Below are 23,419 nucleotides of genomic sequence, written 5' to 3' on the forward strand. Positions count from 1 at the left end.
TTTTTTTTTTTTTTTTTTTTGAAGCTCTTACAATGAGAAAATGGAGGGGACTCATCTGGGTGGGAGGGGGGAGAGGGAGGAGGGAGGGAGGTTTTGGTTATGGGACACAATAACTACTACATTGTATATTGACAAAAATAAAAAATAAAAAAAAAATACAAAATAAAAAGTTTGGTAGAACTCTGCAGTGAAGCCATCTGGTCCTGGGCTTTTCTTTGTCGGGAGACTGCTGATTACAGCTTCAGTCTCTTTGATTTTTATTGATCGGTTCAGATTTCCTATTGGCTCAGTCTTGGTAGTTTGTGTGTGTCCAGAAATTTATCCATTCCCTCCAGATTTTCAAATTTGTTGGCATATAGTTGTTTATAGTAGTCTCAAATGATTCATTATATTTCTGACGTATCAGTTGCAATATCTTTTTCATTTCTAAGTTTTATTTGTTTCTTCTCTCTTCTTTTTTTAGTTAGCCTTGCTAATGGCTTGTCAATATTATTTGCCTTCTCAAAAACCCAGCTTTCTGTTTCATTGATCTTTTGTATTGTTTTTTGAGTTTCCATTTCATTTAGTTCTGCTCTGATCTTAATTATTTCTTTCCGTCTACTAACTTTGGGTTTGGATTTTTCTAGTTCTTTAAAGTGAAGTATTAGGTTGTTTACTTGCCATCTTTCCATTTTTCTGAAGCAAGCATTTATTGTGATAAATTGCCCCGTTAGTACTGCTTTTGAAATATCCCACAGGTTTTGGTATGATGTGTCATTATTTTCATTAGTTTCAATAAATTTTTTGATTTCCTGTTTAATTTCTTCTTGGACTCACATGTCATTAAGTTGAATGTTGTTTAATTTCTATGTATTTGTATAGTTTCCAGAGTTTCATTTGTTATTGATTTCTGGTTCTAATTCATTGTGGTCTGAAAAAATACATGGAATAATTCCAATTTTTTTGAATTTGCTGAGACTTGATTTGTGACCTAACATGTGGTCTATCCTAGAGAACGTTTCATGTGCTGATGATGTCTGCCAAGTCCAATTGGTCTAAAGTGCTGTTTAGATCTTCTATTTCTCTGTTGATTTTTTTGCCTAGATGATCTGTCCCATTTTGAGAGTGGGGTGTTCAGGTCCCCTACTATTACTGTATTAGTGTCTCTTTCTTTCTTTAGATCTAATAGTGTTTGCTTTATGTATCTGGCTGCTCCGATGCTGGGTGCATATATATTTGATTTTTATTTCTTCTTGTTGGATAGATCCTTTTATCATTATATAGTGGCTTTCTTTGTCTTTTCTTATGGTTTTTGGTTTAAAATCTATATTATTGATATAAGACTAGCTACTCCAGCTTGTTTTTCATTTCTATTTGCATGGTATATCTTTTTCCATCGTTTCACTCTTAGTCTATGTGTGTCATTACAGGTGAGGTGAATCTCTTGAAGGCAGCATATTGTTGGGTCCATCTTTTTAATCCAATCAGTCAGTCTGAGTCATTTAAGTGGGGAATTTAATCCTTTTACATTAAGAGTTATTACTGAAAGGTGTTGATTTATTCCAGGCATTTTTATTGATTTTGTTTGGATGTTTTAAATATCTTTTGTTCCTTTCTTTCTGATTTAGTGTTTGTCTTCTGTGTTTGTTGGTTTCTTGGTATGGTAGATAAACTTTTTTCTCTTTATTGTTAGCACTTTTATTTTACTGGTGGATTTTGTTCTTTCTTGAGTATTCATCATAGTAATGGTTGTTTTTCAGGTACCAGACCCAGCCCTTTCTGGAGAATTTCTTGTAAGGCTGGTTGTGTGGTAGTGAACTCCTACAGTTTGTCTAGGAAATATACTATTTGTCCTCCATTTCAGAAGGATAGCCTTGCTGTGTAAAGTATTCTTGGCTGACAATTTTTGTCTTTTAGTATTTTGAATATATCATCCCATTCTCTTCTTGCTTTTAGGGTTTCTGAAGAAAATTCTCATGTTAGTCTTATATGGGCTTCGTTATAGGTGATTTGATGTTTCTAAGATTCTCTCTGTTTTTGAGTTTTGCTAGTTTGATTATAACATGTCTTGAAGAGGATCTTTTTGGGTTAAATATGTTTGGGGATCTTTGAGTCCTCTGAATCTGAAGATCTGTATCTTTCCCTATACCTGGAACGTATTCAGATATTATTTCGTTGAATATGTTTTCAATGCCATTTCCTTTTTCCTCCCCTTCTGGAATACGCATGATTTGGATATTTGAGCACTTAAAGTTGTCTGCTATCTCTCTTAGATTTTCTTCAGTTTTTAACATTCTTTTCTCTTTTTTTTGTCTGTCTGTGTTATTACGAACAGGCCATCTTCAAGATCAGAAATTCTCTCTTCTGGGCCGGCCTGTGGCTCACTCGGGAGAGTGTGGTGCTGACAACACCAAGTCAAGGGTTAAGATCCCCTTACCAGTCATCTTTAAAAAAAAAAAAAAAAAGAAATTCTCTCTTCTGCCTCTAGTGTGCTGTTGAAGCTCTCTGTTGTGTTTTTTATTTCATTGAATGAATCCTTCAGCTCCACAAGCTCTGCTATGTTCTTTTTCAGAGAACTGACTTCTTTGTACATTTCCTCTTTCAGGTCCTGTATACTGTTTCTCATTTCATTGTGTTGTCTGAGTCTTCTTGCATCTCATTTAGTTTCCTTAGAATTGTAGGTCTGGGCCGGCCTGGTGGCGCACTGCTACAGTGCGCCGCTTGGGAGTGCGGCAGCGCTCCCGCCGAGGGTTCGGATCCCATGCGCTCACTGGGTGAGCGAGGTGTGGGCGCAACACCGAGGGTTGTGATCCTGTTGCCGGTCCTGGTCCGGTACGGGCGCGACACTGAGGGTTGCAATCCGTTGCCAGACACGAAAAAAGACAAAAAAAAAAAAAAAAGAATTGTAGGTCAAAATTCCTTATCAATCATTTCAAGGACTTCCTGTTCTACAGGATCTAGTACTTGAGAGTTATCATATTCCTTTGGTGGTGTCATACTTTCTTTTCTTTCATATTTCTAGTATTTCTCTGTAGGAAGAGAAATTACTCTGGAGTGGGGTTAGCACACCTCTTGCAGGTGTGTTTTATAATGACGGTTGAATGGGGTGCTCTAGTATTAGATCCAGGTAGACACCATACTGTAGTCTCTGTGAAGGTATTTTGGCTGAATTCAGTGTTGGAGTTGTGTAAGAGTGCCACTGTGACCTATTCCCAAGGACACTTATTATTTCTTTGCTGAGGTTGGTGATTCTACATTGGATCATCAGGAGACAAGCAAGTTCTCAAATTTGGGGGATAGCGCCTTGGAGTCTTGTCACTCTTAGGTTATAGTGGGTGCTCCTGGGCAAGACTGTTGGCACTGTGGCTAGCTCACCCTGACTCTATTAGGTGCACTGGGGTAGACTAGCACTCCTCAGTTTAAATGGGTGACTCCAAATGGGTTTTCTCTTTTTTCTTTCTTCTCTCCCTGGGCTCTGCTGGTGTCACTACTGTCTATGTCGATGAATGGTCACCAGAAAACCTATGAGGTAGTGGTGGCTTCTGTTTTGGCAGCAAGCTGTCCTTATAGCAGCAGTTACTGTGGCAGAGGCTGTCATGGTCCACTCATTTTATCCTGGTGTCTGCAGTAGTGGCAGGAAGTGTTGCTAAAGCTTGGCTACCTGTTGCTCTCTCAGGGCTTCAGGGTCAGTGGAGCAGGCCTCTCAAGGGCAGGGTCTTGCCTGGCCAGGTTCCTGTGAAGCAGTTTCGGAGGCTGGGAAGTCCAAAGTCCAAAGAACATATCTGGTGAGGGTCTTGGTGGTTGGGACAGAGACCCAGGGGTCTCGCATGGCAGAAACGGTGGAGCAGAGAGCAACAAGATTAAAGTTTTAAAATCAATAATCAAATTCCACCAAATGAATTTTTCCATGTATCAAGTTGGTGGCATACCACACAGCATAATTTCAAATGAATTTAAACACTACATTCTGACTGTATGTCCCTAATGAGATAAATCAGAGACAAAAAGAACTGAAAGAAATTCTTAAATATTTCAATAGTTGTACTTTCAGTAACACTGCTATTATTATTCTGAAACTATTATACATATTTTAGAATAAAGCCAATAGTTATGTTAATGTTGTCAGAAACCAGAATTTTCAGCATAGGAAAAAGAAATATAACATTAAAGGAAAAATTATTTAATTTTAAATTTTAACTAAAATTTTAATTTGAACTCAGGATTTTATTTGTCTTTTGCTAAAAAACATTTCCTAGCTCCGTTGACTGAAAAGGAATAAAAGCAATGACTAGCTTAATAAGAACTAGCTTTCCTAGTGTCCAAATTGTGGTCTCTAAATAACATTTTTTACTTTAACAAAAAGGAACCATCACTCCCAGGAGAAAAGACTGATTCCAGATCTGGAACTGGAAATGCGCAAGATACGTATGAATCATCTTGGCATACCAGGAAGTAAGAAAGCTATAAAAGACCACTAAGGGTCGTGTCAAAAGGAGATTGGAATTGACCTTAAGTGCTCCCACTGGCCAAAGACAGAACAATTCGAGCATCAAAAAGAATGATTAAATGGATTGAAATTGAGTTGGCCTTCCATATCCGTGGGTTCCACATTTGTAGATTCAATCCACTGTGGATCAATAATATTCGGGGGAAAAAAAAAATTCCTCTGTAGTGAACATGTACAGACTTTTTTCCTTGTCATTATTCCCTAAACATACAGTATGCAACTATATAAAGTATATGAGAGGATGTATCTTCAGTAAATTGGTTATAGGACCCCTGCGCATACCAAAATCCACAGAGGTCCCAGTCCTTGATATAAAATCGCCTAGTATTTGCATAATAACCTATACATAGCCTCCCTCCTGTATAATTTAAATCATCTCTAGATTATTTTTTAATACCCAACACAATGTAAATGCTATGTAAATAGTTGTTATACTGTATTTTTTTATTTGTATTACTTTTCATTGTTGTTATTTTTTTTTTTTTTTAATTTTTGATCTACGGTTGATTGAGTATGCAGATGTGGAAACTGTGGATACGGATGGCTGGCTGTACATCAAATGTTAAAATTCTAAAGTGCAAAATGATAATCCAAAAATAGATACAACCTTATTGGTCATCTTTAGAAACTGCTAGGCCACCTCTCATTAACCTAAAAATTAGTAAATAAAGAGAAAGAAGCTAGCACATATCCTGGTTTATTTGTTTGTTTTATAAATTACATTTCAAGGTAACCAAGTTGTTGAAGGGAAGTTATTTTTTTAGAGAAAAATTCTAGCTAATACATGAGTAGGGAATGATAGAAAACACAGCATTATTTAATTGCCAGTGAAATAATGGATCTAAGAAATAATCATCAATGGCTGTCCAAACCAACTGGTAAAAGGTATGAACTTTACTAAACCCAGTGATCAATTTTATCAACACTAAAAGTAGAACAACTAGATATATGCCTCCTGATGTGACACATCAGCACCCATGGAGTCTTGTCAAACAAACAAAAAACACTCCAAATAATCAGGCCTCTAGACCTACCTACCAGTTTACTGAAAATATGGGGGATAGATGAACACATTAAATACCACCATGAGACATAGTCAATCCAGACCAGGAGAAATTTTATAAGTCAAATCTTATAGTTTCTTCAACAAATAAATGGCAAAGGAAAAAACCCAGGGGGTTGGTGGAGAGACTTGAGACATCTCATACAAAAGCAATGACTGAGGGCCGGCCCCTGGCTCACTAGGGAGAGTGCGGTGCTGATAACGCCAAGGCCACAGGTTCGGATCCCATTATAGGGATGGCCGGTTAGCTCACTGGGTGAGCGTGGTGCTGACAACACCAAGTCAAGGGTTAAGATCCCCTTACTGGTCATCTTTAAAAAAAAAAAAAAAAAGCAACGACTGGATCTTATTTGGATCCTGATTTGAACAACTCAAATGTAAAAAGACATTTTTGAGATAATTAGGGGATATGAAACATGGACTGGACATCAGATGACACTATGGAATTATTATTAAATTTATTAGGTTTGCTACCAGTATTATAGTCATGTTTTTATTTTTATTTTTTTCTTTCTCCTCCTTACTGGGGTAGAAGTCATGTTTTTAATAAGTCCTTATCAGCTAGATACATACTAAAAACAGGAGAAATGATAAGTCTGGGATTTGTTTAAAGTATATTAACAAAAAAGATGGAGAGAAATGAAATACCCTGGTGAAGAGTTAATGATCATTGAAGATGGGTGATGAATGAGTCTTGAGGGGGGGTGGTTATTCTTCTATGTTTGTATGTATTTGAAAACCCACATGAGAAGAAGCTTAAAAACGTTAATTATTATTGGTAAAATAATTAAGATGGATAAACATGTAGCTATTTGATCTCAGTCGAATAGGATTTTACTCATTTGAATAGGTGATCTCTATGAATTAGCAGTTAATGCTTTAAAGCTATCAAAACAAACAAAACCAACAAGAAAACAAGAGACTTACAATATGTTACTTATGTTAAAGCTGCTAGTGCAATGAGAATCAAGGCCTTTTTTCAAACTTTCTATAATCTTCTGTAAGTCTTCCTTCGTGAAGCCTATAACTTCAGAACTTTTTGTATTCTAGAACTTTTTCCATTTTTATGTAGCTTTTTGAGGAAAAAATCATGACCAACACACTTGACTATCTTTTTCACAGTTGCACAATACTGTAAAATCTCAGGGGATTAGCTGTCAGAAGCTATGTTTAAATCTCTAAGTTTCATTAATTACTGGTTCACTGAACCATTAATTTCTCAACCTTTCTGAACCTGTGTCATCTGTAAAAAGAAAAAAAAAACCCTACACTGTTATAAGGATCAGACATACTGAATATAAGGTGCCTAGGGCACTGCTCTATCTTCTCATTTAATCCTTACTACCAACATATGAGGTATAAGTATTAGCTTCATTTGTGATCAGCATAGTTAAGAGTTTAACTCTAGACTAAGCTGCCGAGGTTTGGATCCTAGCTCTACCATTTACTAGCATTGTGATGGTAAGAAGTTATTTAACCTCTCTCTGCTATGGTTTCCTCATCTGTAAAGTGATAAAAGTACCTACCTTACAAGGATTCAATGAGTTCCCTACTATGAAGCACTAAGAAAAATGTTTGGCACAAAGTGCCCAGTGTTAATTATCATCAGCAGCATAATCATTGTAGATAAACTAAATGTTGACTATATGTATATTCTGAAAAAGTGTCTTGTTTAGGGGAGAATGGACACAGGATTACTTACCTTCTCAATATTTAAATATATTAAAAGCTTTAAAAAGGTACTGGCATTGGAATAAAAACACTGATCAATGGAACAAAAATATGCCAAGGAAGAGACCTAAAATAACTGTGTGTTTTATTTAGAATTTAGAATATGAAAGTTTTTAAAAAATTCCAGGTCAAATTTTGATGTAAGAAATGAAATAAAACATATACTAAATAAAAATATGCCCCAACTGAAAATCAACAAAGGACACAGACAATTAAAAAAATACAAATGCAATAAAATTAAGCACATTCTATCCCCACTGATAATTGAACAAATAAGCAAGAAACCGATTACATATCTGTACCTGCTAACCAAACAGATTAATAGATTCAGAGCAGGAACCCTCTCATCATCTTTGCTGTCCTAGGGGGGGAAAAAGATAATTTTAAATACAGTCTGTTCTCCCCTAATATTTTTAAAATAAGTTTCCTTTTAAGATGCAAAACATAAAAATTTTATTAGATGATAGTAATCATCACATCCAAATAGCAATCCTCAGAGAAAAAGGGGAAAACTGTAATTTCTTGAGAAACATCTAAGATCATCTTTTAAAGAGCTTCTGAACAAGAAAAAGAAATGAGTTGAAGGCTCTAGGAGGATAACTTGGAAGAAATTCTTTTTCCTGGTTTCTATCAGAGGAACAACAAAAAGCCTACGTCTTGATTAGATAATAATAAAAAAATTCATAAATATTTTAAGGAACTCAATTGAGAAAAGAGTGAAATTCTGGCTTCTGGGATAAGACATACCAGAAAATATTCCAGATCAGGGTTCTGAATCATGATGCAGGTAATACCTGAACTATATATTTTAGAAAGTTCATTTTAAATATTAAAGTGACAGGCCCAAGACACATGGAAGGTAGTCTTACAGAGTATGAAATTTATGTTTACACATTTCAAGGGAAAGTCACAATAACCTACTGTGTGTTGTTATAACTGACAGGTCATATGCAAACTTGAAACACACTTCCACAATATTACCACATTTCAATTCTTCTATGTGCCAAGTGCTACAAGAAATGAAGCTGAATAAAATGTAATGTCTGCTAATAGCACAGAAGATGAAATATCCACATATGAGATTTAATAAAAGGAAAAATGTGTAAAATACCATAAAAAGGATAAAGTATGCTAAAAAACAGAGGATGGAGAGACTTTCTCGTTGTTTGGACCAGGGAAAGCTCCATAGCAAGTGGTGGAGTATGAGCCAGATTATGAAAATTAAATGTCATTTAGATGCAAATTGGAAGAGAATGAAAAGACACTTCTGCTTTATCTAGGGATAAAGCATGGGGGATATTTCATGAACAGCAAGTAAATTTTGCTGGGAGCAAGGGCCCTATAAAAGTTAGTTGGGCCACATTATGAAAGTTCAATGAAAATATTTTGGAGTGGTGAATGGAGAACAAATATATGTTTTGGGGAGGGAAGCAGGGAGGAAAGAAAAAAATCAGAACTGGGCTTAATCTGGCATCAGATTATATAGCAAAGCTGCAGGCATCAGTTAGAGGAGGGGTCTAATTGGAGAAATTCAAAACAATCATTGTACCAGGGAATGCTTGTTGGCCACTCTAGCTTCTTATTTCCCTTTACTATTTAGCAACAGAAGCTTATTTTTAGCTAGGCATACTGCCACCCAGCCAAAAGTAAACATTTCCTGCAGTCTTCTATAGCCATGTGACTGAACTCTGGCCAATGAGCTAAATAGCCAGAATGCTTGTGTAATCTCTGGGAAGGTTTAAAGGGGATGGCCTTCTTCTCTTCTTTCAAGCCACTTATAACAAAATACAGTATAATGGCCAAAGCTCCAGCAGAGATCTTGGATCATGACAGGAGTTTGACATTGGAAGCCACATATGGCAGAACTCAAAGGTCTGAGTTACTGCCATCTTAGACCTTGTCTGCCTACCTTCAGACTTCCTATATCTAGAAAAGCATCTCCATTTTATTTAAGCTACATTATTTTGGGTTTTCTATTATGTGGCCAAATCTAATCCCAACTAATAAAATATTCCACGTTTTCCTATTTCATTGGAATCCTACTTTACCACCATATAAATTGGTGTGTGCTTTCAATTTGAAATAGTAAGCAACAACTTACCACTAAGAGCCTCACTTCAGAGCACCTTCTTGCAAGCTGCCGAATCAGTGAATGAGCCTCAGGTAACAAAGGTTTTTCAAGACAAGCCAACAAAGCATAAAGCCATCTTCCCTAAATAGAATTTTGAAAATAATCAGACAAATACTGAACCATAGTTTAACTTGTTTTTAAAAATGTCTAATGTTGGGCCGGCCCGATGGCACACTGCTACAGTGCGCCGCTTGGGAGTGCGGCGGCGCTCCCGCCGAGGGTTCGGATCCCACATACAGACCGGTTCCCGCTCACTGGCTGAGCGAGGTGAAAAAAAAAAAAAAAAAGGTTTTATTCATATTCCAGCTGTCTCCAACATGACTAGGCACAAGCTTGAATTATTTCCATGTAGTCTAGACCTAGAAAAGTATGAAATAGAAAAGAGTTGAAACTTAAGAGGGGGGCCAGCCCGGTGGCGCACTGCTACAGTGCGCCTCCCGCCGAGGGTTCGGATCCCACATACAGACCGGTTCCCACTCACTGGCTGAGCGAGGTGCGGGCGCGATACCGAGGGTTGCGATCCCGTTGCCGGTCCCGGTCCGGTACGGGCGCGACACTGAGGGTTGCGGACCCGTTGCCAGACACGAAAAAAGACAAAAAGGAAAAAAAAAATGTCTAATGTTGTGCCTGGTTATTTTCTATGAATAAATCCATAGAACGTTTAACTATATTATGTTTGGATATAGACAACGAAAGATCATTTGGACAGCCAGGTGATATCTTGTATCTTGTAGACATATGACACTGGATACTTTAAAATATTCCCTGGCCTCCAAAGAGTTCATTTCAGAGATTCTTACTACAGCTAAAGTTCTCATTCATAAGCAGAAAACTACATTAAGATGTGTATAAATCCTTGCAAAACTTGAGATACACTTTTTTCTTTGCCCTCTGTGGACAGATAAACAAATCATTTTGTAATTTTATAATTTTGTCTCCTGGATCCATACAAAGGAACAATACTGTAGATGAAATATCATGACAGGCAGAATTTATCCCTGCTCCCTTTTAACAGGGATTTTTCTTTCCCCTTACATAACTAATATATTTTGTATTCAGTGCAGAAAAACTATGAAGAACACCAAAAACACAAAGGAAAAAACAAACCTGCAGTCCCATCATGGAGATAAAATTTTTGCTAATTTCTAAAATGTTTGTCTTTTTCCTATTTATATGTACAACTTATTTCAATAATCCTTCAACATTATAACAACATTTTGTAGCTTTTTTTTACTTGTAATACTTAATAAGCATTTTCTATAATAATAATAATACATAATAAATAATCTCAACATGGAACTTAACATTCCCTTCTTAACCCCATTTAACAACATGGGAAATATTTATTAAATATTACAAGTAAAATGGTGGTGTCAAAGCACATGTATGTTCATTAAAGTTTCTGAGATATAATTACCAAATTATACTCCAGAAAGGTTATACCAATCATATTTCTACCTGTAGTGTATATGACTCAGTTTATTCTGAGTAACATATCCCTTTGGGGAAACATAGAGAATATTAGAACAAAGTTTAAATAACAATTTATGCAACATACTTGGTTCCTCAGGGAACCCCAAATCAATAATAAGACTTTTTCTAAAAACATTCACATCCAGGTTTCTTTTTACAAATATTGAAATTCTCTTTTACAGTTTAAAAAAAGAAAATCATACATTTTAACTTGAATCAAATCTTCAGGGATAAGTTTCCTATATAAAGACAGCATTCAGGTATTCAAATATCCTCTACACTCAGAAGTTGCTCAAAACTTCTGATTGTCTAAAATGAATTTATACTGAAAGGTTCTTTCTCTCAAAGTCAGTGAACACACTGTGAAAATACTAAAAAATTAAAAAAAAAAACCCAAAACCAAAACGCTGAAAATCTTTCTTAATAAATTAGCTTCAACATTTGGATGGTAAAATAAGGCTGTATTTATAAAAAACATATTAGAGGGCTGGCACGTGGCTCGCTTGGTAGAGTGCAGTGCTGATAACACTAAGGCCACAGGTTTGGATCCCTATATAGGGATGGCTGGTTAACTCACTTGGGAGAGCGTGGTGTTGACAACACCAATCAAGGGTTAAGATCCCCTTACCAGTCATCTTTAAAAAAAAAAAACATATTAGACAAATAATACTAAATAAAGAAAAAAATAAAAGGTCCTTTCTTCCTTCTGTTAATTTGTGATAAGCAAATATCCTGTAACACAGGTTTTTACTTTAAACACTGATATTCTCAGTACCAGAATTCTGATGGCATGGTTACTTGGATAGAGGAATTGAACACCTTTGATTTAAGAGTTTCATTACTCAAAATAAGATTTAAATAATTAGTCAATGTTAAAATTCAGTGAATCAGTTGTCAGTTATTCAGAAACACTTTAATGGTTCCTCTGGCAACACAACTACACTTTTTGGTAATATCCTTTCACTAAATAGCAGGCAAAGCCAAATTTATCACCCTCTTGACTGGGTAATTGTTAGAAGCTTCTTTTGTTTTTACAAAATCAAAACAAAAAAAAAAACAAACAAAAAAACCTCTCACAACAAAGTTAAAAAACAAAAAAAAGGAGGAAAACAGATCAGATAAATAATTTGAGTAAAAGGTCACTATCAAACATAGAGAATTGACATAAGATTTTAAATTCAATTTCTAGGTTTCAATAAACAAGCAGCTTAAGAACACAAGGTTATCGATCAAAGGTGTAGCTAATATACCAATAGAAGGGGAAAATACTGTTTCACTGGTATTGAAAGAAATGTATATTATATTTAATTTGAAGTACTACTACACATTTGCTAAATTTGAAAAATAGGCTGGCTGGTTAGCTCAGTTGGTTAGATCAGGATATTATACACCAAGGTCCAGGGTTTGGATCCCTGGACTGGCCAGCCAAGAAAAAAAAAAAAAAAGAAAAATAAACATAAATTATAAAATTAGAATGAGCCATATGGAACTGGTATAATCAAACATTTTAAGCTACAAAAATGGCAATTTCATATGGTTCAACTTAAAGTGGGGTTGCAGAGACGAGAAATAAATGTAAGTGTCCATTACTGATGGTATTATAAACTGGTTTGTTTCTTCTGGAGACCAACCTGGCAAACGTAACAAAGGCTTATAAAATCTTGATCCTTATAAAACCATGATCCAATAATCCTAATCTAGAAACATCCTGAGAAATTAATAATAAAAAAATAAGTTAGTATAAATGTTTGTAATTTACTCGTGATTGTAAAACATGAGGAAGAACCCAAATGGTTGATAATAAGAGAATCAAAGTAAACTAAGAGACAATAAGACAATTGCAATTATGTGAATTACATTATCATATAGAAATATATGTAAGAAATGTAAGCTAAAAAATATACATACACACACATTGATTATAACTATGTAAAAGACATGTATAACCATTGAAAGAAGCCGAAACAGTGATCTTAAACATATACATTTTTTCCCTATAAAAAGTACATGGTAGGGCCGGCCTGGTGGCACACTCGGTAGAGTGCGGCGCTTGGGAACACGGCGGCGCTCCCGCCGAGGGTTCGGATCCCATATAGAGACCGGTCCGCTCACTGGTTGAGCGCGGTGCGGATGCGACACCGAGGGTTGCGATCCCATTACCAGTCACGAAAAAAGACAAAAAGGATAAAAAAAAAAAAAAGTACATGGTATATAGTACAGATTTAAAAGGATAAAGACATAAAACTGTAAAATGAAATGTGCTGATAAAGAATATGGTCATTGTACTTATAAAAGTGATTTATCTAAGCCACTTTGCTGAAGTAAGCTGGGAAACTTAATACACCCTATAATGCAATGTTGGTTTATCTGTCTTTCCCAGGAGACTATAAACTTCTGGAAGGCAAAGATTATACAGGTCTCGAAAGGTAGCTCTGGAGCCTCAGGTAACAGATTTATATAATACCCACCAAATTTATCCAATTTTGAAGTTGAAAAATAAGCTGTGAATATAAAGTATTAAAATAAAGTGTAGTGTAGTTATTAGGAGCACAGATCCTAGAACCAGATTGCATGGTTTGAGTCTGCCAGCTAAGAGCTGTGTGACTTCAAGCATATTACTGAACTCTTGCCCTGTATGCTTTAATTTCCTTATCTGTAAAATGGGATAATAACATAGGTTATTGGAAGGTTCCATGAGTTATCACCTTGTTCCTTAGAACAATGCCTGGCATGTAGTGCTTGCTACTATTGTTATTTCTGATACTTTTTTGAACTGAACTTCAAGGCCATTTTAGAAAATGCATTTCAAACTTCTTTAAGCCAGTGTTACTCAAAGTGGGGTCTGCAGACTGGTTGCCAGTCTGTGACCTGTTTGTTACTGGTCCACAACAAAATAAGTAGCTTGTACCAGGATAGGAATCAACTCTTTAGTTGTCATTTTTTTTCTCAAAGTGAGACTTTTTCAATAGAGAGTAGAATGTTGATTTATTCTGGTGTAAGTTCCTTATTTCACTACAAAAAAGTATAGTTCAGATTACATGTACAGTTCTATGGAATCTTTCCACGAACTTTTTGACGACCCCTTGTGTGTGTGTGTATATATATATCTACACATACACATATACATATATAAATATAAATACTGTAGAGTCACGTCTCATATATAATATATAACTTTGCCTGCATTATGAAAATAAAAAGATGCAATACTACCAGTTCTGGAGTAAAGTCTCTTTCTCCAAACCAATTATTCAGGTATTCCAAAACACTAGTTACTGTTGCCTAAAAAACAAAACAAAAAAAACAAGTAGTGGGGAGGTGGGGAAGAATTGTATCAGTAATAAAACACTAACAAGTCCAACATGAGTTTCATTAAGTTTACTTAGAAATCAACTCTGATAGTCTCATTCTTCAGACTTCCAAAGAAAACTGTGACTCTAATCAGTAATTTGATTAAATGGCTCACTCAATAAGAGGCTTTTAAGACAAATATTTTTACATTTTCATATATCAACTAATGCCTTCGTTTAAATCCTAGGATTTAGTTTGTAACTACTTGAAAAATTTCACATGCTCTTAAAAAAGGAGTCTTTGCATAAATACTTTATTTCCCAAGTCAAATTAAATCAAAGTACAAATCTAAAGAGAAAATTAGCTAGAGAAAGAACTGTTTTAAAGCTATACAGACAGAACTTACCAAACTCTTGAAAATATTCTCTGGCTTACTCAAATATAGTTGGATGCTTTCAAACAAAAGAATCACACTGATGGAATTTACTACAACTGCTACAATATATTAATGCAAATGATCAAATAAGTGAAATTGTCAGCCTGTGTATGATTTCTCCCCCAGCTTTAGCAGATGAATTATGCATGATTTAACAGAGTATGAACCTCAAAAAAAAAAAATCTTTCAAGAGATGAAAGCACCTTCCAAGAGATGCTATGTGAAAGCAAAACAGAAAAAAGTTTTTATTTGCCTTTTAAATGGATAACAGAGTCCCTGCTGCTAAAACACTGTAAACCAAATTCCATAATTCTCCCCTTTTGATCCAAAAAATTTGGTATTTCCATCTCGATGAAATGTGTAGGATGTCTAGAACTGGAAATGGCAACTGAACTCAGTACTTAACTCAAACCCGAGAATCTAAGACATAACTAAAATGTACACAACTGAATACTTTAGCGCCCCAATAGCATAAGCTCTGGAGTTAGATCTACCTGGTACTGAAATTCAGTGTTGCCATTTACTTGCTGAAAAACCACCTCCAAATTACTTAACCTCAAATTTTGTTTCCTAATCTAAAAGAATGGATATTAATAACAACTCCCCATGTAAAGTTGTAGTGAACATTAAATAACCACCGAAGAGCTTAGGACAAGCAAGGTCTTCCATACTGTAAGTATTCAGTAAATGTATTCAAATACTTGCACAGACATTGCAAACAAAAGAATGCATATATCCTTATTATTACATGGATTTTACCTGATTCATTCTGCTAACAATACTAAGCAAGGGGGGAAAACCAATCTGTAAGAAAAAATGAGAATGAAATTTACTAAATGATGTTTAGAGGAGGGGCTTCATTTTTTTTCCCAAAATGGTGAATTTCTTGCCATACTGTTGTTTACAAAGTATAGATAAAAGACAATGATTTCATTGCCCATTATAATAAGACATTCCAGGAACTATTATGTTGGTAACATAAAGAAAATAACACCTTGAAATCTGAATATATAAACTTTAAGTATGATTTTAGTAACTGAAATGTTAAAGTATGAAATTTTAAAAAATACTACTTGAAAAAGCTCACTTCTTATCAAATATATTCGATGAAATTATAACATACTATGTCATTAATATGTTGTACATACACATCATTTCAAAGTCTTCAGCTAAGGCTAACATTTTCAGGAATTAAAGTAGGATGATATTCTTCAAAACTAATCTGATTAGATTCAAAGTCTACTTTGGAGTTTGATGCTGACAACCCTGATCATGAAAACACCACTGACTTGTGAGAAACTTAAGAAGATATGCATTAAACTCTCGCTTCCTTAAGTGGTTTTTTAATATGGTATATTTTACTTGTATGTATTCTGTGATAACCCAAATAAATAAATTTTAATTCTTCACTTAACTAAAAAAGTTTTGAAATGTAGCATACATTAAGGATATTACCCATTGTATGTAATACATTGTATGAGAAACAGTGTATGTAATACATTGTATGAGAAACAGTGCCAAATTATCTTCCCCAAAGATGTGAGTGTTATACTCCTGCACCATGTGTAAGAGTGCCTGTTTTCCCAGCCCTTGTCAACACAGTATATCGAACTCTCTTTGCCCCTATGTTACCTGAAAATAGCAGTTCAGCATAGTTATATTTTATATTTCTATTACAAGTGAGGTTTGGCATCTTCTCATCTAAGTACAATTTGTATTTCAGGCACAGGGATCAAACCCTGGATCTTAGTGTTACCAGTACTACTCATAACTCGTTATTTGACGCATGCTTAATAATTTCAAAAAACTGAATCCTATTTAACTAATAAAATTATTACACAGATAAAACACATGAGATATGAAGCCAACCTAAAATAAGTGACAGTAAATTGTTTCAGAAACTGGGATGCCACTTTTTGAGTTTAAGACCTAATAAACTAAGTTAGGAGTTGGCAAACATTTTCTATAAAGAGCCAGATAGTAAACAGTTTTACTTAAACATTTAGGTTTTGCAGGCCACATATAGTCTCAAGTCACATATTATTTGTTTGTTGCTTTTTTACAACCCTTTAAAAATGTAAAAACCATTCTTAGCCCATGGGGTATACAAAAACAGACTGTGGACTGGATCTGGCCCAATTGTAGTTTTCTGACCCCTTATACTAAGTGATGCAGCAAAATTAGAACGTTTTTTGTTTTGTTAATCCACATATCACCTACTTGTACATAATCAATTCCAGGACTTTCACTGGTAGCTGGTCCAATAGCCCCTTCAGCATATAACTTTTCACCCAGACAAAATTTTTTCCAACCTTCTTCATCTTCGGATTTTGGCTGGAAGAAAAAAATGAATTTACTTATCCACATTTATTTTTATCTTGAACAGTAAAAAAAAAAGTGAGGATTCTCAAAATTCTCACTACCTCAATACAAAGATACAGTATCAATTATGGGCAGAATTGTGTGTCCCCAAAATTCAGATGTTGAAGCCCTAACCTCCAGTTTCACAGAATGTGACTGTATTTGGACATAGGGCCTTTTAAAGAGGTGGTTAAATTAAAATGAGGCCATTAGGGTGAGCCCTAATACAATCTGACTGGTGTCCTTATAAGAGGAAATTTGGACACACAAAGAGACACCAGGGATTCACTCACATACAAGCTCTCACGCACAGAGGAAAGACCATGTGAGGACACAGGGAGAAGGGGCTATATGCAAGACAAGGAAAGAAGCCTCAGAAGAAACTAACCCTGCTGACATCCTGTTCTTAGACTTTAAGTTTTCAGGACTGTGAGAATATAAATTTTTGTTCTTTAAGTCACCTAGTCTGTTATGGCAGCTCCACTAAATACAGTGTATAAGTGGTCACACTGTATGTGGTATGTGTTTAATTGGGATCACACTATAATGGGTACTGACAAGAAAGGGTATATGCAAAAGAGGGTGATAAAGATGGAAATGAGTCTGGGAAAAAAATGCAATAAGAATGTTTAAAAGACAGAAGGATACCAGGTAAGGAAACATGATTACATACTTCATATACTAGTACTCTATATTGCCAGTTAGAAAAAGCAGGACTAGTAGAGGAGAACATTCAGCTTAATGTAACCACCTTTACAAAACAACTTTTATTCATAGATATCACCTTGTACATTATTATGCATAGGTGCATTTTTCCTCCCTGAAGATAAGCAGCTTTTATTAGATTCTCAGGATGAACATGAGACCTCTAAAAGGTTAGAACCTATTGTCCTGCAATAATGTATCCACTGTTTCCCATTACTCTATTAGGTCAGAGGCTGTTTCTGTTTCAGTTAATAAATAACTGGATAAATCAATAAATAAATGCTCATATTAACATAGTTGCCATCAGAGTGTGATTTAAAATTTTTTCATTTTATTATTTATATAATGTTTACATTTGCCATGAGAAACATTTACAACTGATACATAATATTCCACTGTTCTGATGGACTATTGTTTATTGAATCAACTATGTTAGGTCATTTCCATTTTTGACAAAACCATATTATCATAAAGTAATTGATGTGGCTTCTTTTTGAATTAGGGGGCATGTACCCAAAAGTCCTTACACTGAATAAGAAGAAAATATATCTACCTACTTACCTCCCCACACCCGCCCACACACACACACACACACACACACACACACACACACACACACACACACGCACACACACACGCACACGCACCCATCTTGCAGGAAGGCAATACTGCATAGTAAAAGAAACAAGCTTTAGAGAAAGGCAAATTTGAGTTTGAATCCCAGCTACACCTTTTAGGAGTTAAATGACAGGGGCAACTTATAAGTTAGTTCCCTTCAAACTTTTCCTAGAGCAGAGCTTCCAACTGGTATGCAGAAGCATACAGAGATGCCATATATTGAATCAGCTTTCAGCTGGTTGTCTCAGGAAAGCTATGCAAGCAGCCGTTTCTCCCAATGTGTCCTAGAGGAAGCTTCTAAAATCTTAAATCTATGAACCACCTCAAACTGTGTGCAAAATTTTGTGCACAGGTGCATTTTTTCCCCTCTGAAGATAAATCGCTTTCACTAGATTCTCAGAAGTAAGAAATTCCCTAAAATGTTAAAAACTATTGCCCTGGAACATGTATCCACCTCTTCCCTAACTCCCTTTTTTTTGAGTAGTCTCAATATAACATAGCCACTAAAGAGTGTAAAATCATACCTGATAAAATGCAGGAAATACTACTTTCCAGTATGCTCGATAGCCTTCACTAATATGTCACTAGTATTGAGAAACGTCGCTCTGTGTAAATGTGGGTTTACTACATGGAGCCATTACCTCATCAGGAAAATCCGATAAGCCTTTATTCAATCTTTTCATAAACACTGGAAATATATTTATTTCCTAAAAAGTAAATGTCTAGAAGAACCCTTAAAAACTTGTAGAGGCCTACACAAAGTCTCCCAAGATACTGTGGATTCAAATGGTCATGAAAATAACAATTTGCACTACAGATTCTATCCTTTCCAGGCACTGCTGTGGACTGAATTGTGTCCCCCAAAGTCCATGTATTAGAAACTTAACCCCCACTGTGACAGTGTTACGAGGGTAGGAAATAATATTATGGTAATTGAAAGATGAGGCCTTGAAGAGGTGATCATATTGTGAGAACCATGTTCTAGTAAATGGATTAATACATTGATGGTTTAAAGGTGGTCATGGGTGTGGTTCTGATGGCTTTAAAGAGAGAGAGAGTGTAGGTTAGTCTCTCTCTTCTGCCAGTTTCACCATGTGATACCCTGTGTAACTGTAGAGCCACCACCAAGAACAAGAGCCTCACAAATGTGTTCCCTGGATTTTGAACTTCTCAGCCTCTGAAACTATAAGCAATAAATATTGTTCCTTTACAAATTATCCAGTTTTGGGTATTCTTTATAAGCAGTAGAAATAGACCAATACAACTACTAATATAATGGAATTGTTACCATTAATGGTATATGGAAAAGAATGAAAATAACAAGGACTAAGCAAGTGAATCTTTAAAGATAAAGTAAATATGACTACTGCATTTCAAGTGTATGTACATTGTATAACTTAAACTGAGAATCTTACATACCATAGTCACATTACTATCCAACTGTTGTGATTTCCAGTGATTTCTATGTTTGTTCACACTCTAAAAGAAGAAAAGTTAGACAATGATCTTCAAAGAATGGATAACTGAAAAAAAATCAGTTTCTGCACATAATTCTAACCATCATAAAACATGGAAAATGCTTCAAACTGTATTATGTCTAATGATTACAATAATTTCGGAGCTGGCCTGTTAGTTCAGTTTGTTACAGCATGGTGCTGATAACACAAAGGTCCAGGGTTAGATCCCTGCACCAACCAGCTGCCAAAAAAAAAAAACGATAATTCATGAATATTCTGTATACTTCAGAACCATAAATCTTATTTTTCCAACTACAGTCTAATTAGAGAAATAAATCTGAAGGGGGGTTTTAGTTTAGCTAAATTTGACACTTACCTGTCGAATAGTGGAAAACTGTGCTACTTGCTGCTGTTGCCACTGAAGTGTTGGGGAATAACCTTCAGGGGCAGGCTGGCATCCTGAAAGCTAGAGAACAGTACATAAATGTTAGGATCAATGTTAGTGGTATACTCGGAATCTCATGCCTTTCCAAAGTAAAAGACCAAGATAAGGAGTAAGAGGTAATCAAGACTGTACAAAAAAAAAAGAGTACTGTGCTGATGTAAAAAAAAAAAAAAGTAGGCATTTCACTTTACGAATTTATGTCCCAGTTAAAAACATTAGGAACAGATCCTTATTCATTTTAATAAGATAAATCTGGAATGGTTTATAGTTGGAGTTTCTAAGAAACCTAAATGACATGAGCCCTGAAGATAATAGAATGATAATCCTACCGTTCTAGAATATCAACAGTTAGAAACAAAAAGAGAGATATACTCCAAATAAAATATTTCAGTATGAGCAAAATGTACTCAAATAACTTAAATATACTTGACTTCAAAAGGTCTACTTCTCTTTTCTAAAACAGCAAATAGCTCACAACTGATCACACATTGCCTTGAAATAAAACTTTGCAGGGTCACTTTTTAAAAATTAGGTATATAGACATTATGTTCCATCAATTAAAAACTTCTGAAAAGGAACTATATAAAACATTATAGTGTCTGAATTAAAATCTCCTAATTATTTATTTATTTTTTAAAAAGATGACCGGTAAGGAGATCTTAACCCTTGACTTGGTGTTGTCAGCACCATGCTCAGCCTGTGAGCTAACTGGCCATTCCTATATAGGATCTGAACCCGTGGCCTTGGTGTTATCAGCACCACACTCTCCTGAGTGAGCCATGGGCTGGCCCTTAAAATCTCCTAATTATAATTATCAGATAAATTACTTAGAAAATTAAAAAGGAAATTATTATCAAAATTTTTTACATGCCACTCTTCTTTGACCTTACATTAGAGAGAAACGTTCTGTGGCTACTCTAAAGTATTTCTCCCTCTTATTTACTGACCATTTCATATGTTTATTTTCTTAATAACAATAGTAACAATGTGTAATTATTTAATTTGTTTGCTCGTTTACTCTCTGTCTTCCTCAGGACAGCATAAACTCCACATGGGTAGGGAACTTTTCTGGTTTATCCTCCGTTGAATTCCCTGTGCCTGGCAAAATCTAGTTGCTTAATTAAAAATGTGCTGGATAAATAAATGAAAGAAAATGTCCAGTGTGTAAGTAGCTAGAAAAAATATAAGACATTTGGGTTTCATTCTTAAAAAAAGAAACCTGATCAAATTCAGAACATGCAAAGTACACTAAGATTAAACACCAGTCCAATAACAATTACAAAGACAAAACTGGGAAGTTTCCTTATAAATAAAGGATAGAGCGTGGTGCTGATAACACCAAGGTGAAGGGTTCAGATCCCCTTACCGGCCAGTCGCCAAAAAATAAAAAAATAAAGGATAGCATAAATAACCTACTTAAATACCTGTTTAGAATTGGATCATGATCCTAAAGTAAAATGGGCAAGTCTCCACAAATGCCAGAGTTCCTGAAAGCCTCTTTGGAGACAGTAAATGCCAACTGTCCTTCTGGAGGAAAAAGTACAGCAAATGTCTAACTTTGTAGGGAGTAGTCAAATCTTAATTGATACTGGGGGATACTATAGGAAGACCCTTAGTCTTTTAAATTTGGGGGATGAGGGGATCCCCAGACGGTTGATAAAACTCACAGAAACATTCACACTTTGCTTCCTTTTCAACTTCTTTGGGTCAATTTGAGCTACCACAACATCTGGACATTGAGCTGCTTCGATCCTACAAATAAGTAACAAATGCAAGTAATTTAATTACTATTACGCTTTGCTCATGGGTAGTAAAACAAGCGATTCATTTCCATACTTCATTATAAAATCAGAAAAAATAAAATAAAATCCAGACTTCAGGGGTATAAACAATATACCCCTGAAATTATCTGAATTAAAAGCAAAGAAATCTGAGAGCACTAATCTTGATACGTGCAATAGCATTCTTGGGCAGAAGCGAATAAGCGAGACTGGGGCGGCAACAGAAGCGGGGCTTTATCCCCCCCAGGGGTCGAGCGGGGCACCGGGCGCTGTGCCCAAGGGCAGGGCAGACGACCAGCCCACCCGCTCAGGGACAAATCACTCACTGGACCCGCCTCAGGTATTCCTGAGGAGTCCTCGGGGGTACCGAGGGATCGAAACCTTCCGTCAAGTCGCAGGGCTCTACCGGTAACAGCCGGGGCATTAACTCTTCCACTGCGGATTCCGCGGGTACCCACGCCATGGTTCAATCCGGCCAGCCCCGGCGAACGCATGCGCTCATTCCAGGTCATAGCGCAGGCGCACACGTAGGCACCTTGGTGCGGCGCGAAGTCAGCGGCCGTTTGGGGGTGTAACTGCGCATGAGCAAACGTACTGCTTGCCCCAAGGTTTAGTCTCCGGTGGTATAAGGCAGTCTCTGCGAGTTTAATTCCAGGGGGAAGTGGTTTTAACGTGGTCCCGGGAGAACCGTCTGTTCTCTCTTCTAAGGCTAGGGTGAAGAGTGAGAGTTATTAACTTTTATGCGTCCCTAGTAGTGAGGGATCCTTAGATGTTTTTTGAGTTAATGAACATTATTTCTGTAATTATTCATGGCATTCTAAATTCTTAAACCACTGGTGAACACGCTACACACATTTTCTTATTTAGTTCTTACAACAACCCTGTGAAGTGGGTGGTGGTTTTCCCATTTCGCAGGGGAGGAATCGACCTAAGGAGGAGTTAAGTGCTACAACTGTGATTTTCTCCCAAAGGGAGGAGCCGATTCCAACCCACATTTATGTTGACGCCAGATGAGTAAAAAATTAATTTTCCACAGGAATTTCTTATGCTTGGCCACTTCAAAGATCACGTATTTATCGAAATGAATATTACTCTTAGGGTAGCTGCACTTTTACCTTTCTTTTCTTTTCTTTTTTTTTAGAAAAATATATTTGCTTAAATACAAATAGTGCAAAGGATAAAGCTAATGCCAACACCCAGAAATTACCATTATTAATGTCAGGTCAATCTTGTGAGGTAGGTACTATTATTGTCTCCATATTACAGGTGAGGGAAAAAGGCAGGAGTGGAACGAGCTGGGTGACAAAATGCAAGAAACAAGGGAAGTATTATATCTGATTCAAAACAACTGAGTGAATACAATTGACCTTTATTTTCTCACGTTTATGTTTATTTTTAAGGCGGGTTGTGTGTTTTTGTTTGTTCGTTTGTTTGTTGTAAG

At 35.9% G+C, this 23,419-nt stretch overlaps 1 protein-coding gene across 1 annotated transcript in view; it reads right to left on the reverse strand.

The window, feature by feature from the left end:
- The window catches only part of GEMIN2 (gem (nuclear organelle) associated protein 2), a 27,222-nt gene extending 4,681 nt beyond the window's left edge, over positions 1-22,541 (reverse strand). The window contains 10 exon segments of the mRNA XM_008591013.1: positions 7,583-7,641; positions 9,382-9,492; positions 14,098-14,166; positions 15,371-15,415; positions 16,832-16,945; positions 19,715-19,774; positions 20,129-20,218; positions 21,865-21,949; positions 22,305-22,445; positions 22,447-22,541. Coding sequence (XP_008589235.1) covers positions 7,583-7,641; positions 9,382-9,492; positions 14,098-14,166; positions 15,371-15,415; positions 16,832-16,945; positions 19,715-19,774; positions 20,129-20,218; positions 21,865-21,949; positions 22,305-22,445; positions 22,447-22,490 — 818 coding nt within the window. The 5' untranslated portion in view covers positions 22,491-22,541.
- Positions 22,542-23,419: the final 878 nt, after the last annotated feature.

The sequence above is a fragment of the Galeopterus variegatus genome, unplaced genomic scaffold (genome assembly GCF_000696425.1).
Source record: "Galeopterus variegatus unplaced genomic scaffold, G_variegatus-3.0.2 Scaffold6561, whole genome shotgun sequence".
Lineage (NCBI taxonomy): Eukaryota > Metazoa > Chordata > Mammalia > Dermoptera > Cynocephalidae > Galeopterus > Galeopterus variegatus.